The sequence below is a fragment of the Micromys minutus genome, assembly GCF_963924665.1.
Source record: "Micromys minutus genome assembly, chromosome: 22".
Classification (NCBI taxonomy): domain Eukaryota; kingdom Metazoa; phylum Chordata; class Mammalia; order Rodentia; family Muridae; genus Micromys; species Micromys minutus.
Genome location: NC_137957.1, coordinates 45,039,381 through 45,054,887, shown reverse-complemented (window position 1 = coordinate 45,054,887; position 15,507 = coordinate 45,039,381). Strand labels below are relative to the sequence as shown.

Below are 15,507 nucleotides of genomic sequence, written 5' to 3'. Positions count from 1 at the left end.
CTCTGAAGGCTCATCTTGATCTTAGTTTCAGAAGGGCCTCCGTGTTCTTCCTCACCACACTCCTCAGGTAGGCCGCAGTTCGCTCGTGTGGAAGCCTTTGTATGTTCCATTTCAAATATCCCAGTGGCCAAGTGAGACGTAGATTCACCTGGCACCGTAGCTCCTGCCCAAGCCCCTCCGTTCAGATGAGCAGTTGGAAGCACAGCCGTGAACTGGGACTTGAATCTGAGCCGATTCTGGATGCAAGCTGATGCCTCCAGGCTTCCCAGCCGCCGGCTTCTAAGAGCCGTTTCACTGCCTCACTATCGTCTCCAGAATGCTAACCGGATCAATTAGTCTCTTCCTCTTGTCCAGAGAACTGGCCTCCGCTTTCCCCCAACTGCTGAGGCCTTCGGTGAATACAAGGATTTCTGGGTTATCTTCCATTCCATCCTTTTGTGCTCTCCCCACACCACTAAAACTAAAACAGACAAAACCCCAAACAAACAAACAAATGGGTTTCTTTTCAGCTTCCCACCTCATGTCATATTTTGTCCTTGTGTTGTTTCTGAGATAGCTCTTGCTCACATAGTCCAAGCTGGGTCTAAATTTGTAACCCTCCTGCCTCAGCTTCCAGAACACGGGGTTACAGGAATGAGCCACCACGTACTGTTACACCTGTACCTTTTTTATTGGCTGGTGACCACCACCCATTCCCATAGCCTCCTGGCTGTGCTTCTCCTGCTGGGCTGTGTGTACCTGGATCTCGAGCTCTGCTATGTCCTGATTGGAGTCAAACAGAGCGTATTCTTAGGGCTTTTCTCTGCACTCATGGATTCTGAGTTGAGTTAGCTGCTACTCACATGTTTCACTATTAGATCATCATCTTCTTGTGTGAAAATTAGATCATTTCTCCACTTTTTAATATTTCTTTGTGTTTTTCTATTTCGCGTGTGTTTTTTGCCTACGTGTCTGTGTACCGTGTGCATGCAGTACCTCCAAGGACCAGAAGAGGGCGGACAGATACCCTTGGACTGGAGTTACTGCTGTTTGTGCGCTGTCACGTGGGTACTGGGACTTGAACCTGGGTCCCCTGGAAGAACATCCAGTGCTCTTAACCACTGAGCCATCTCCCGAGCCCCTAGTCACGTTTTCTTTTTTTAAACTAAGCTGTTACCTGCTGATCTCTGGGCCGTAACTATTGGACCTGAGGTATGTTACTGTAGGTCTTCTGTACACTTTTGTCTCATCGACTCCCTGAGAATTTTTCAATATTATGAGTCACTTTTCCAAATAAGGTTTTACATTTTTTAATCTCTTCGTGCTGGGGAGTTGAACTCCAGTCCTCCAGTGGGAAGTCATGCTGTCCCAAAGAAAATACCACTTTATCCTCTCTAAAATATTTAAATATTTAAATAATTTCCTCTCTAAAATATTATAAAATCTATAAAATAAAGTATTTTAGTAGCATTTTGTATTGTCTAACAGTCATAATTTTTTTCAAGTATAAATATAACTCAAAAAGGAAAATTAATCTGTCATTAAAAGATCCATACAGGGCGTTACTGTTGAAGATTGTGGTGTTGTTTGGAGGTGTGGTTGCAGGCCTGCATAGCTGGTCTTGACCTTGAACCCCTAATCCTCCTGTTTCCACCTCAGAAGTGTGGGGTTGGGGGTGACAGGCACGGCCCACCATTCCTGGCTTGGCTATTGTTACACTCAGGACTTTGTGCACTCCCCTGTTGAAACTAAACAATCAAGGGTGAAGTCGTGTTTTCCTAGGTTCTTTAACTTAGGAAAATGTCTGTGAACAAAGGCCAGGTGTGTTCAAATGCCTTGTGTGAGCGCCTGGCTGGCTTGTTGACTTCTGACCTTTTCTCTCATATTCTTCACAGGGATGACGAATGTGTGACCTGTTACTACCTGTGTCTGACTAATGCTCACACCAGTGCCTGAGATGGGAGGGGAGGACGAGGATATTGGAAACCGTTGTTACACCTTAGCAGATAGGAGGAGGGGAGTCAGAGCGTGAGATGGGAGGGGAGGATGAGGATATTGGAAACCGTTGTTACACCTTAGCAGATAGGAGGAGGGGAGTCAGAGCAAGGGAAGGGAGCCTCCTTGGCTCTCAGGCCCTAAGTACATGTCATGGCAGCTGTTCCCAGGGCTTGCTCTTGGTGACCAGAGGAGGAATGTGGAGTGGTCAGCTCTTCAGAAGGCAGGCCTGCCCCAGGCTCCACAGCACTGAGCTTCCACAGAGAAGCCAAAGCTTCTTCCCTGTCCAGAGTCTTACTGAGTACAACATGGTGGTCTGAGCTGTCTGCAGCTGCTTGGGAGGTCACGAAGCATCATTTGCAGGTTTTTCTCTCCCTAGGAGGTCAGCAGGACTAGAGCAGGGCTGAACGGCTGCAGAGCCCAGCAGTGGGGACGATACACCTTTAATCTCAATACTTGGGAGGCAGAGGCAGGTGGGTCTCTGTGAGGTCAAGGCCAGCTCTGTCTACACAGTGAGTTCCAGGACAGCTGAGGCATAGAAAAACGCTGTCTCAAAAAACCAAATTAAAAAAAAAGAAAAGGAAAGAAAGAGAATGTCTGAAGAACACTAGCAATCATGATCCAACCCAGCTTGCATCTTTAAATTTTATATTTCTTTATGTATTTGTACGGGGTGTGTGTGTGTGTGTGTGTGTGTGTGTGTGTGTGTGTGTGTGTGTGTGTATGAGTGTAGATCAGCGAACTTACTTGTAAGAGTCCTCTCCATCTGCCATATAGGTCATCAGGGGTGAACTCAGATGTGTGTGTGCCATGATGCCTGTGTGGAGGTCACCAGGTCACCTTCCATCTTTTTATCATGGCATATGCCAGAGTGTCAATGCAGGGACAGCCTGAAGATATTCAAGGCCATGTGGCCATCTGATGCTGGATTCAGGTCCTAACTTGCAGTTAGGGAATTTTCGGGGGGATTTTTCTCTGTGTAGTCAGAGCGGTTTCCCACCTTTCCCTGCGGATGTGTTCACGCCTTACACAGGGCAGTTCCTTTTAGTCTCTGCATCTTCTATTCAGTGTCTCACCTGGGGAAGGTGTTTGTTTTACTTTCTGCTCTCCACCCCATGCTTCTGTCAAAACCAGAGTGGCAGGAAGTGCAGACATACCTTAGGGGCAGCAACTTCCACATGCTGTGTTCCACTCTCTCTTAGACCTCTGAGGCTTCCCGCCAGCTCAGTGATGCTTTTTAATAACATTTAGCCAGGTGGTGGCAGTGCACACCTTTAATCTCAGCACTGAGAGACAGAGGCAAGAGGATCTCTGTGAGTTCAAAGCCAGCCTGGTCTACAGAGGTAGTTCCAGGAGAGCCAAGGCAGCACAGAAAGATCCTGTCTGAAAAATAAACCACCACCAACAAAAGACATTGTTTTCCAAAAGTTGCTAAGCGTTTGAAGTTGTCCTCAATGAATGAGTTGTTTGCAATGCTTCTAAAAAGTCTCATGTTGATCATTTGGGAAGGGAGTCTGTTTAAGGCTTTGAACTGGCTGTACCACTTATTAATGTATAGGCAGAAACCTTCCTTTTCCCAGCTGCCTTCAGCCTCTGTTCAACAGCGCCAGCCTGGGATGGGGGGAACAGTGTAGGCTTTGGGGTTCCACGGCCTCAGTTGGACTTTATTCTCTGTGCTTCTCTGATCCCACAAGTCACATAGTCTTTCTCCATCCAAGTTTCCCCTCTGCAGATAAAGACAACAATGCCCACCATAGTCCTCAGGAGCAAAGCCTGTCACACCTCAGCGCCGCTCACACAAAACCTCACCAAGACATGTCAGATCAGAAAGACAGCTAAGTGTCAGAGGAGACTGAATTCCTGACCAATGATAATCCCGAGTTACTCCCAGCCATTTAAATGCTGGATGTTCTCTAGTATTAAGTGGTTTATTCAGTGGGTGGTTTTCAGCCTGGAGACCGAGGCTGTGTTTCAGAGAGCATGAATTCAACCTCTGCAAAGTTAGGAAGGACTGTCCTCATTTCTGTTTTTGAGGCTCATCTGTTCCCTGAGCATTCCTCATTCAGAGCAATCACCCTTCTTCACACAGCATAGGAGGCTGCTGTTGGCAACCACAGCTCTAAAGGAATGCTAATGCACTCGAATGTTGATCTCAGCTCAAAGAGGAGCCCGCCGAGAAAGGCAGTTGCGGCCAAAGCAAATATATATTCTTGTGCGCACATATTTATTTAAATTCTAAGCAATGCATTTATAACTTGCATAATTAGCCAGGGCTACAAAGTTGCCTTTTAGAAGGCATATTTACCCAGAGAAGTTATGCATATTTCATAAAGAGCAGGCGATGTTAAAACATAGTGTACCCTTGGTTTGGTATCTGCTGTGGAAAGCATTTGTTCGTTAATGAATGGTTTAATTTTGAGGCAAAACATATTGCATTCAGAAGGCTCTGATACTCACCATGATTCTTATAAGTTACAACGAGACATCTGAGAAAGCACTAATACATTTTGCCTACCTGACAAAAGGTTTTAAAAAATGCAAACCTGTTTAAAGTCGTTATTTCGTCTTCAGAAAGAAATCACGTAAGAAGCTGACTTGATCTTGTGGCCTGTTGTATAGAGCAAATGGGCTAAGAGTCTGGAAGAAAGCACTCGAAGGAGAGGTCACCACGTATGTGTGAGCGTGTGTGACAGAGGCTCTCCCTTTGTAGTTTACAGCTAGAACACACTGCAAAGGCAAGTCCACTCCTTCTAAAGAACCGAGGCACGGAGATGTCATAGCATCTGCCAGTGTTAGAAACGGGCGCTCACACCTCTGTTCCAGTTGCCTTTTATCGAAGCTGCGGGTTCTGAGCTGTCGATGCTGACAGTGGTGGAGGTTGTGAACACTTACCGTGACCTTGGCACCGGGGCAGACTTAGATGGCATCAAGCTCAGCGCTGCAGCCAGCCCTGTGAGGTTGGTGACAGTAGTTCATTTTCAAGGTTAGGGCAACAAAGACTTGGGGACATCCTCTGTGGACAACAGCCAACTACCCTGAGGTTACTGAGGCAGGTATTTCAGAAGGATAAATAAAATCACACAGGGAAATGCCACCCACACCTCTCCTACTCCACTCCATTGCTCTATCGCTGTCGGTACCCTGACCCGTCGCCTGTGATGACGTATGAATGCCGCGTTATTTTTCACATTTGGGAGCTATATTGAAGTGTACTCTGCGGAATCGCAGCTGTTTACCTTCAACCTTAGGCCTCTGACACATTGTCATACAGGACTGTCTGTTGTCATGTATGGTGTGCTGTCTCCTGTTCATGTGTCTGGCCTGAGACGGCACAGGCCTCCTCCTTCAGGGCACGGCTAGCTCTTGGCTTTTAGAACATGAATGACGTGGTGCAGGTGTAACTTCCTCTTAGCACATGCCGAGAAGAGTTTCCCTGGCTTTCCATAAGGTTCTGCTCTTGATTTTATGGGGACACCTAAGACCGGAGAGCAGAAGACCCACATGCCTTAGCCTGACAAGTTTCTCCTGAATGGAGCTTCAGGGAGTGGGAAGAGAGCAAATCATTGTTTCTTTGTGGGATCCGCATGTCACACACGCAGACCATTGTCTTCTGCATGGAATCTGCATATAACACTTGCTGACCATTGTCCTCTGTGGGGATCTACATATGACAGGCACAGACTGTTGTCCTCCAGGACAGTCCGCCCGTGTTGTTCCCGTGACTATGGAGAGGCAGAAGGAGGGAACTTGGGCTTTCTGTCTGCTTGAATCTGAGCCTTACTCAACCTGTAAGCTGGCTGTTTGTTTCTTACGGGGTGGGAGGGGGTTGGTACTTTGATAAACACAAAACAACTGTTAATACCCTCAATAATTCCTTTTTCTTCCTTCCCTCCCTCCTCACTCGTTTTTTGTTTTGTAAGACAGGGCTTCTCTGCTTGTCTCTGGCTGTCTTGGAACTCACTCTGTAGACCAGGCTGGCCTTGAACTCAGATCTGCCTGCCTCTGCTGCCTCAGAGCTGTGATCAAAGGCTTGCACTGCCACAGCCCAGCTACTCTCAGTTTCTTTCACACTTGTCTTTAAAGATGGCTCTTACTGTGTGCATCAATTAAGGCTCCTCAGTATCTGCCCAGTAGAACTGATACAGTAAACTGAGAAACCCCGGAAGTGCTGGCCCCCAGAAAAGTCTGACTCACCATCACCTTTGCCCTGAAGGTGCTGGTCACACAAGCCTGGCAACCTGGCGTCATGATCCTGGGAACCAACTGTCCTCTGACCCCTATACAAGTGCCGTGACACACATCCCCCCAATAAATCAGGGCACACATAAATTTTATTAAATTTTCTTGCTGTATGTGTTTCCATGTATTCATGCTGTGTGGATGCATGCCTGTATCCATGTGGCCTGAGGACCACCTTGGATGTCCTTCCCCTACCTTCCCCCTTCCTGCCTTTGTTCTGAGACTTGGTCTCTCTTTCTCTCTCACTGGCCTAGGACTAGCAAGAACTGGCCACATAGACTCTGGGTAGCCATTGAGCACCAGAGATCTTCCAGTTTGTCTCCCCAGTGCTGTGGTGTGTTATAGTACCATACTTGGTCTTTAACATGGGTTCTGGATTGAACTTGGGCCTTTGTGCTTGGAAGACAGGTAGGTGCTCCACAGGCAGGGCTGTGTCCCCGGCCATCAGCACATTCACTCCAGCTACTGTGCCCTGTTCTGCTACTGCAGACAGCTTTGCTCTTCTGGCTTTTATCTCTTCCTCTTCTTCTTCGATTTAGACTCTCCCCTGCCCTCTCATTTCTCCCTGCTCCCTTCTCCTCCCTCTCCTCTTCCCGCTGCTGCTCCGTCTCCCTCTCCTTCTGCTGCTGCTTCTGCTCCTCTTCCCCCTGCTATTCCTCCTCTTAGTCTTTTTATTTTCTTCTTCCTGTGTTTTCTCTTTGTCTTCAAGGACCTCCCTGACCACCTTGGCAATGGTTTTTCTTTCTTGGTTTCTCTGGCTCGCCGGGCGTCTTCCATGGCTATCTTTCTCTTTGTGCTTGATAAAGATTCATCTTTGTGTGTGTGTGTGTGTGTGTGTGTGTGTGTGTGTGTGTGTGTGTGCGCACTTGTGTACATGTATATTATAGACTTTTTATACTCAGCTGGCAATGGGTGACCCAGGGATAGTAGCCCATTCTGTATTGTAAATATGGGGGTTAAATCAGCTTGTGTATGGTGGGCCTCTCCAGATGCCATAAACATTTTCCATTTGTGACCTCTTTTCTCCTAAGAAATTGTTATGTGACCATGGTATAATGGCTGTATAAGACAAGGGTATGCATAGTACATTTATGGGTTATAACAAAATGTATTTTAAAACAGTTATTTGATAAGTTGCCTCATCAGGTAAAGAGAACTTGTCTTGAAACCTGACAACCCGAGTTTGATCCCCAGGACCCACATAAAGGTGGCAGAAGACAGCCAGCTTTCCAAAGCTGTGACCTCTACATGCACAGTGGCACGAGCCACCTCCCAGAACATGCTTAAACATGCACACACATGCACAACAACACATCTTATTAAAAAGCCAGTTTGCATCTCATACCAGTGACATGGTTGTGCTTGGTCCTGTGTAAGGCATGAAATCTTGGCTCACTGTTTGGTTCTGCAGGATGCAGAGTCTTCACCAATTCCCAGATTTGATCAGGACGTTGGTTTTGTAAACATCAGTTCAAAGTACCGCTTTGAATATATGAATAAATGGAAGGAGTATGCCTAGGCAGAAATTCTGTCCTAATTCCAAACTAAAATTTATTTTATACACACACACACACACACACACACACACACACACACTAATGAAATTTCACTGTGCAACTCAAACAGTAATTCTTAAGATCAAATATTATAATCCACAGTATATACAGTACAAATGTAACTTGGTACTTAAATACTGAGGCATGACAGTAAGAAAAGACTGTCTTTATTTCCATGATTAAAGCATTGAGTATCAGGGGGGCCCAGAAAAAAATTGGGTTTTATAAGAGCAGAGACCTGCACATAAGAAGAATCACACACATGCACACATGCATACACAAGCACACATGCACATGCACACACAAGCACACATATGCACAGGCACATGCACACACTTACCAAACACATTCACATGCACACATGCACACACATACACATGCACAGCCATAATGTTGTATAACTGTCTCAAATTTGAGCTGAATTGTTTGAACCAACACTCACTGGTGTTGTAGGGAGTGACGGTCTACACTGCGCAGGTCTTATCAGGACCAAGGCTGCAGGGACACCGCCTGATGCGCAGGGGGACGCGGAAACACCCCAAAGTCCTCATGCATATGATGTGAATGAATTTTTGCTAATTGTATATTCAGAAGCCTTTTTCTGTTGTCAAGTTTTGTGAGATCTCCACGTGGGGTTGAGAGACACCGTTGAAGAAACTAGATTCTAGGCTGAACTCTCACCCATATTATGCCGTACCAGGGATTAGTATCACACATGTATCACACACAACTGAAGAGTCACACAGATGCACTTCGTGTGTTACAGCAGTATAACAGAATGAGCCCTGTTCTCTTCAAAACCTCTGTTTACAATTCTGTCCCCATCGATCACTCAGCCAACGATGGCTTTCCATTGTGTGCTAGAGTTTTAAAACTTTTCCTTTCAATTTAAGTCACTCATTAGTCAGATAGAAGATGTTTCTCACTTTTAGTATGTGTGTGCTCTGAGCTCACACATTGTTGTATTCCATTGTTGTCTGAGAAAATACATACTCCAATATATATATATATATATATATATATATATATATATATATATATATTCAATATAGTTTCAGCTTTTAAGATGCATTGGAACTGGATTTGTGGACTTTTGTGTGATATGTCTGGGAGGTGTGTGTGCGGGTGAGCAGAACATGTGGTCTGCTGCTGTTGAGCAACACCGTGTACAGGTGGTTGAGTGTTTGCTTCTACCTAGACCCCAGGGTTTCCTTGTTGCTTTTCCCTCTGGCTGCCCTGTCCACTGAGGCCAGGATGTTACCACTCCCATTGTTACCGGAAGGAATCTCTCCCTTACACCTCACATTTGCTTTATATATTGGGGGGTTACATGTTGGGTACGTGTACCTGCAGTCTCTGTGTCTTCATGTTGAGTTGGTTCTTCCTTTCACGATGACATTCGTTGTCTCATTGCATTCCTTGTGTAGTCTAAGGTCTGCTGTGTCCAGCGGGGACAGCTACTGCTGTCTGTGTCGGTTTCATCTGTGTGTGATCTATGCTTGCCAGCCTCCCCCTTTAGACGAAGCACGTCTTCACTGCAGGGAGTCTTCTTATAGGCAGCATGTCGTGGTCTGACTTCATTTTTAACCTTCTGGCCTGTGTGTTTATTTTGATTGTGTTTAATCTGTTTACACTCAAGGTTACTATTAATAATTGTGAACTATTTTCTACTGTTTTGCTAATTGTACACTGCTCACTTCACACAACCTTTTGATTTAATAACTTTCTGTTGTGCTAAGATTTCTCTTCATATGTTCTTTACTGAATTTCGTAATGTACATTTTCATGACAGACTCTTGTAAGTAAAGTATTTTTGCATAGTAATGAGTTTCCTCAGGTTCTGCTTATCTGACTTCATTTCTTCAGACTTTTAAGGATAATTTTGCTGGGTATAGAATTCTTGGTTGGCAGGGTATCTTTTTTCTCTTATTTGGCTATCTTATTTTATTCTTACTGTATTCCCCTTTGTCCTGTTAGCTTTCTTCTAAGAACTCTGCTGTAAGAATCTAACGGATCTTTGCTTATAATGTGACCACATGTCACTCCACCTTTAAGGCTTTCTCTTTGCACTGCAATGTTGGTTCTCTGACCATAATTCACTTAGTGATGGTTTGTCTTGGATTTCTAGTTAGAGACCTTTGGCATCTTAAATCTACAAGATTTGGGGCATTTTCAGCTATTATTTTGTGAAAATAAGTTATTGTTACTATTATTGTTGTGTGTTTATGATGAGGGGGTGCTCACATGTGACAGTGTGTGTGTGTGTGTGTGTGTGTGTGTGTGTGTGTGTGTGTGTACGTCTTAGGACAGCTCTGTAGCATGGAGCTCTCTTTCCACCTTTACCTGGGTCCTAAGGATTGACTTAGCTGGCCAGGCTTGCATTGGCAAACACTATTCCCACCGAGCCATCTCTCGAGTCTGCAGTGTGGGCTTTAATACTTGCTTCCTTTTCTTTACTCTCCATTGAATTACTGTGATGCAGGTGTTTGTTTGCTAAGAGTTTTCCATGTGTCTTAAAGGTAGTCTGTCTGTCTCTGTCTGTCTGTCTAATTAGGTTAATTCAAAACCCTTTGTTTGTTTTTGACCTGTCATGGAAGTATTCTCTTTTCTTTTTCATTCCATGGATTGACATTTTCAGCTCTAAGAGGTCCCATTCAGTTCTAAAGGGTACCATTCAGCTCTAAGGGGTTCCATTCAGCTCTAAGGGGTTCCATTCAGCTCTAAGGGGTCCACTAAGGGGTTTACTATTCAGTTCTAAGGGGTTTCCATTGGCTCTCTTTCCTGTCTTTTCTGAAGTTTTCATTCAAGTCCCAAATTGTTTTTCTTCTGTCTATATTGCTGTTCTCTAGCCTCTTGCGTCTTACTAGATCTTGTTAGGAATATGATTATGATCTCTTTCCTGCACCTCACAGGTTTCCTTCAAATTGAGATTGTTTCCAGAGAATTATGTTCTTCTTTGAGGTTCGTGTTTCCTCTGCATTCCTCATAGGCTTATGTTGGTGGCTGGTGTGTGTGTGTGTGTGTGTGTGTGTGTGTGTGTGTGTGTGTGTGTGTGTTTTGATCCTGACTTCATGAAGGACCTTCCATAGGAAAGGATGTTTGTGTTTAGATGGGGATGCCCGCCATCTTGGGTATTGGGGTTGGTTCCAGAGGCCCCAAAAGCAAATCTTCATGCGTTTTCACCCTCTCACTGATGCTCACATGTCTATGACACCATCACAGTCTAGACCGCAGCCTGAAGGGACTGTACGTCCTTGCAGTGGAGGTGGATGTCAGAGGCCTCTTCAGGTTCCACAGTGGCAATGGCACTTTGGTGGCAGTTGCTGCTACAGTCTTGGTGACCTCGGAATGTGGAAAGGACTATCTTTAGGTCCCTCGGGGCAAGTGTGGGTGTGACCAAGGAACAACCCCAGCAGCCACAGGATTTCCACAAGATCTTCCCTGGAACTCCCAGGTTTCTGTGGGAGATTCCCATGGCTGTGGGTGTCATGGGTACAAGGCAGACTCGGCCAGAGGAGTACAGGCTTTGAAGGGTTTGGAAGCAAAGGAGATGCTCTGTGGGTCCTGCTGTGTGGCTGCTGGTGTTGATGGGCTGAGGAGGAGGCTTTCCTGACTCTTCTGAGGCCAGCATACATGGACTCTGGGTAGTAACTATAACAGCCTCTGACCCCAAGATGACAGGAGGCCAAGGGAGGCTCTCCCAGCGAGTGAGCCGCGCACACCCAAGGCTTCTGGTGGGCCCAGCGTTTGGCTGCTGGCGAGGCCGTTAAGGTAATTTTTCTGAGTTTGGAGGAGACGCAAAGTGAGCCCCTCGTGTGGAGCTTTTGGACCCACCAGCTCCAGGGGCGCTCCAGTCAGGACTGCTGGGCTGCTGGTCCAGGTTGCTGGCACTCTGCTACTTTGAGTTTTCAAGGCCCTGTTGTGCTTTCTGTTTTGTTTCTTCAAATAAGAGATAGACACTCAGAATCATAAGAAACCTCCCCAAAGAACAAATCGAGAATCATGTACCACAGAGCAGGCCCTGAACTCACTCCGTGGGCTGGGTTGATTCTGAGCTCATTGGCGGCCCTTCTCAGTGTCCACAAGCTGGGATCAGAAGGCAAAGTCCTCATTCTACAACACAGAAGCTCAGGCTTCTAATATCCTCTGCTTCCTACAGACCAGAAACTGACAAGGCAGCCTTTGCCAGAGAAGCAGGAAGCAAACATCAGCCTCAGCCAAGGGACAGCAGGGCCTGGCGTGTGATGTCTCTGACAGAAGTCCACGGGCATCTGATATTTGCCCCTTGGAGCTAATCTTTGCTTTGGACGACCCCCCCCCCCCTTTTCTCGTAAAGGTGTCAGAGCCAGAATGACAGCTCTTGGCCAGTTATAATGCATGGCAGAGGTTGGTGTAGAAGTGTTCACTAGGAGCCAGGAGAAGAGGAGGCACTACCTGTGAAAAGTGGGGCGCGTTGGGCATCTCAGGAGCCCATGAGATGTTTGTTATAAAGAGTGTGTTCCTATTCATTAGCTGCCTCTTTGCAGTGTGGTTCTTGACCCGGACAGACGCTGTTCGGGCTGGCGGACCTATGGAGGGCAGGGAGATGCAGGCGTATGGAGATGCAGGCGGCAGGCGTCATCTCTGGTCCTCTCTTGCAGGTGTTCACCTTGTTGTGGATCGCGGACTGGATGGTCCATCGCTTCTGGAGGAAAGGAAAGGATCCAGACAGTTTCTCCATCCCATACCTGACGGCACTGGGCGATCTGCTTGGGACTGCTCTGCTGGCCCTAAGCTTCCATTTTCTCTGGCTTATTGGAGACCGGGATGGAGATGTTGGCGACTAGTGGGACCTACAAGCTGTCACAGGGACCCAGGGGGAGAACACAGGCAGCTGCCCCTCTCCAAAGCTCTTCATCTGTCCTATGACTTATGCCAGGGTAGTCTGTGGTTCACCCTGACTCCATAAATGGCCTTAATGTACCTTATAAGGATTTTGTGCTGAAACCACGGTGAAAGGTATTTGTGCTGATTTTTTTTTTTTTTTTTTTTTTGTAGAATAAATAATTTGACACATAGATACACGCTCACACTCTAAAGTTAATTAGGAAGGAATATAGGATGTTTACCATGAGTTAAGTTTGGAACCACAGACCTAGCAGAAATATACTCTATTATTAAGTTATAATGCACGGTTAGAGACGAGGGCCTGTTAGCCTTCTCTGTCTTACAAGAGTGTTGAGCTATGACAGTGCAGGCAGAGCTTCCTCGGTGTAAATTAGACCTGGCCTTCCTCCCTGGGAGCTAAGGTTACCAGTCACTTAACTCGCAAGACTCATCCCGCCGAACACGACAGCAGGCTCACTTCTACCCACGTCTAAAACTGCCCTGCGTCACTGTTCATCTCAGCGCTGTGACTTCTCAACAGCTAACCCCTTGAGTAGATGTTTTTTTTCCTTTTTGGAGACGAGGCTCGCTGTGTTGTCCCCGAAGGCCTCTGGCTGTTGGTCCTCTTCTTTGGTCCCTTCCTCCTGGTGCTGAAAGCACTGAGCGGTCTCGCTCATCCTGTGTTGAAGAATGTTGATCCAATGTAGAAGACGTCGATTAAAGCAGATCAGTTGAGCTGCGTTTGTGGGCACAGGATGGTGTGCATGTGTGCATACATGTGTACAAGCAAGCGAGACAGACCAGACAGAGAGACAGAGAGACAGAAACAGATAGAGACAAAGTAATTTCTTTTTCAAAAATAAGGACCATTTAATATAATGTAGACCTAAGATCTTGGAAGGTCCCGTTGTCCTTTAAGGTGCCCTGCCTGCCGGATGTCCCAGGTTGGAGGCTTACCTCAGCACCCACCTCTTCACGGCTTCGTCTACAGGGACCGCCTCATCTACGTGGCTGTATTCCTCAGATGTCCTTCTGAGACTTTGCCCAATATCATAAGCACCTAACCCTGGCTACTCGGTAGTAAGCACTTTTAGATCACTCAGCACTTAAAAAAAAAAATGCCGTGCAATCTTTCAGGGCCGTTAAATACTTAATAACTTAAGCTGCTGAGGGGATAAAGTTCACGTGACGTTGATTGTCATGGCAAGGTTGTGTTGTATAGCTTGTAAATATACTGAGGAAGTATTCTTAAGTCTTGATGGAGGCTGTGGTTTAGAGTTGTATATTTTTGCTCATTTCTAAACTTGGTTCAGTTCTCCGGCCTTATAATCAGACTTTTAAGGCATAGAAGCAAATGAATTCCGGGATCTCTCCCTTGGAGAGTTAGTGTCACAGAGGAAACATTGTGACAAAGTAAGTGTAAAGTTTAAGTTAATGAATAAATATTTAGTCGCAAAGATTATTTTATTTTTTAAAAAAATTAATGAATACCACCTTTCATTTTATTATAAAAGCATTAGTGAATCTGGGGTTTGCATTTGGCTGTACATTCTTTTGTTTTGAGACAGAGTCTTGCACAGACTAGGCTGAAATTTCATGTCCACCTGTCTTAGCCTACTGAGATTCATTTTTTTTAACTCACAAAAAAAAAAAAAAATATGCAGAGTAAGCGCCAGTGTTAGCCTGGCTGGCAGTGTTAGGCACATTCCTAAGCACGTGAAGATGGCGTGCTGACAGCATGACCTTACAGGTGGCTTGGATGGAAAGTCCTGCCTGTGTTTCGTCACAGGGGCCATGGAAATGCAGGGGAATGACATGTGTAAGATTTCACAGCTATGCAGTGGGCAGACTCTTCTGGACCAGTACATCTTGTCATACACGTGTGTCCCACCCCAAGATGTCCAGCTAGTTACTTGAGAGAACGCCCCATCAAGTGTTACTAGTCTCTTAGATTACCAGCAGGAAGGCCTCCACCTAGTGTGGACCAACTCTGAACTAGTCTTGTTCCTAAGGTCAGAGAGACTGTAAATGAGCATTTACCTTATAAAATATCTTCTATTTCATAATGAAGACTTTTAGACTAAAGAACAATGCCTTACTTCCTCAAGCCTCGAAGAGCCAGCCTCTTCCTAGATCTACTGTACCAGGCAGGATAGCGGGAGGCTGATTTTCAACCTTTATCAAAACAGCAAAATGTCTAAGACACATGTAATGGGCAAAAATAGACTCGGACTAAAGGCATTGTAAAGAGATAGGCACTGCTAGTTACAGATCTTTGAAAGTCTCTGTGTACGTATGTAAGCTTTATTTCCCCATGAAATGTATTATTGGTCTTAGGTAAATGAACAGTATTTTTATACCACACAAACCCCTGCTTCCAAAAACTCATTTTCCACTAATTTACCAGGCACATTATAGATACAGCTAAAAAAAAAAATCATATTTTTTTATTCTTGACCATCCACTTATTTTGAAGTTTCCAAAGTTTCTTAAAAGCTAATAAAATAGGAACCCCTGGGGGCGTGTCTGATGGAGACACCAGAGATTGTGATGTAGCCAAATGCGTCTTAAGTCTGTTGGTGGTGGGGTGTACCTGCTTTCCCTGTGTCTAAAGTATAGCTTGCCCGCTGATCGGGGCTCTGGCACCTTGGGATTGCTGTAAACCCAAATCAGAATAAAACTCGAGAAGCATTTTCTTGTGCCATGGTGGTTTCTTTAATTACTTTGCCAGCTACAGAGCAGGGACCGTGTTTGGAATCCCCCAGAAGGGTCCAGGTGGCCTGCCTCCCCCGCTGTGTTCATGAGACATGATGGCCGCAGCTCCTTCAGCCCACTGCCCCACTGTGAGTGCTCCTGCCCTCCCTCCACCGCC

At 45.8% G+C, this 15,507-nt stretch overlaps 1 protein-coding gene across 1 annotated transcript in view; it reads left to right on the top strand.

Annotated features, from left to right (window-relative positions):
* Positions 1–12,595, top strand: part of SLC41A2 (solute carrier family 41 member 2) — a gene marked incomplete at its 3' end in the record, with an annotated part of 69,195 nt that extends 56,600 nt beyond the window's left edge. Inside the window, exon 10 of the mRNA XM_080935757.1 lies at positions 12,410–12,595. Within this exon, the coding sequence (XP_080791883.1) occupies positions 12,410–12,595 (186 nt within the window). The remainder of the gene's footprint in view (positions 1–12,409) is intronic.
* Between the last annotated feature and the right edge of the window lie 2,912 nt (positions 12,596–15,507).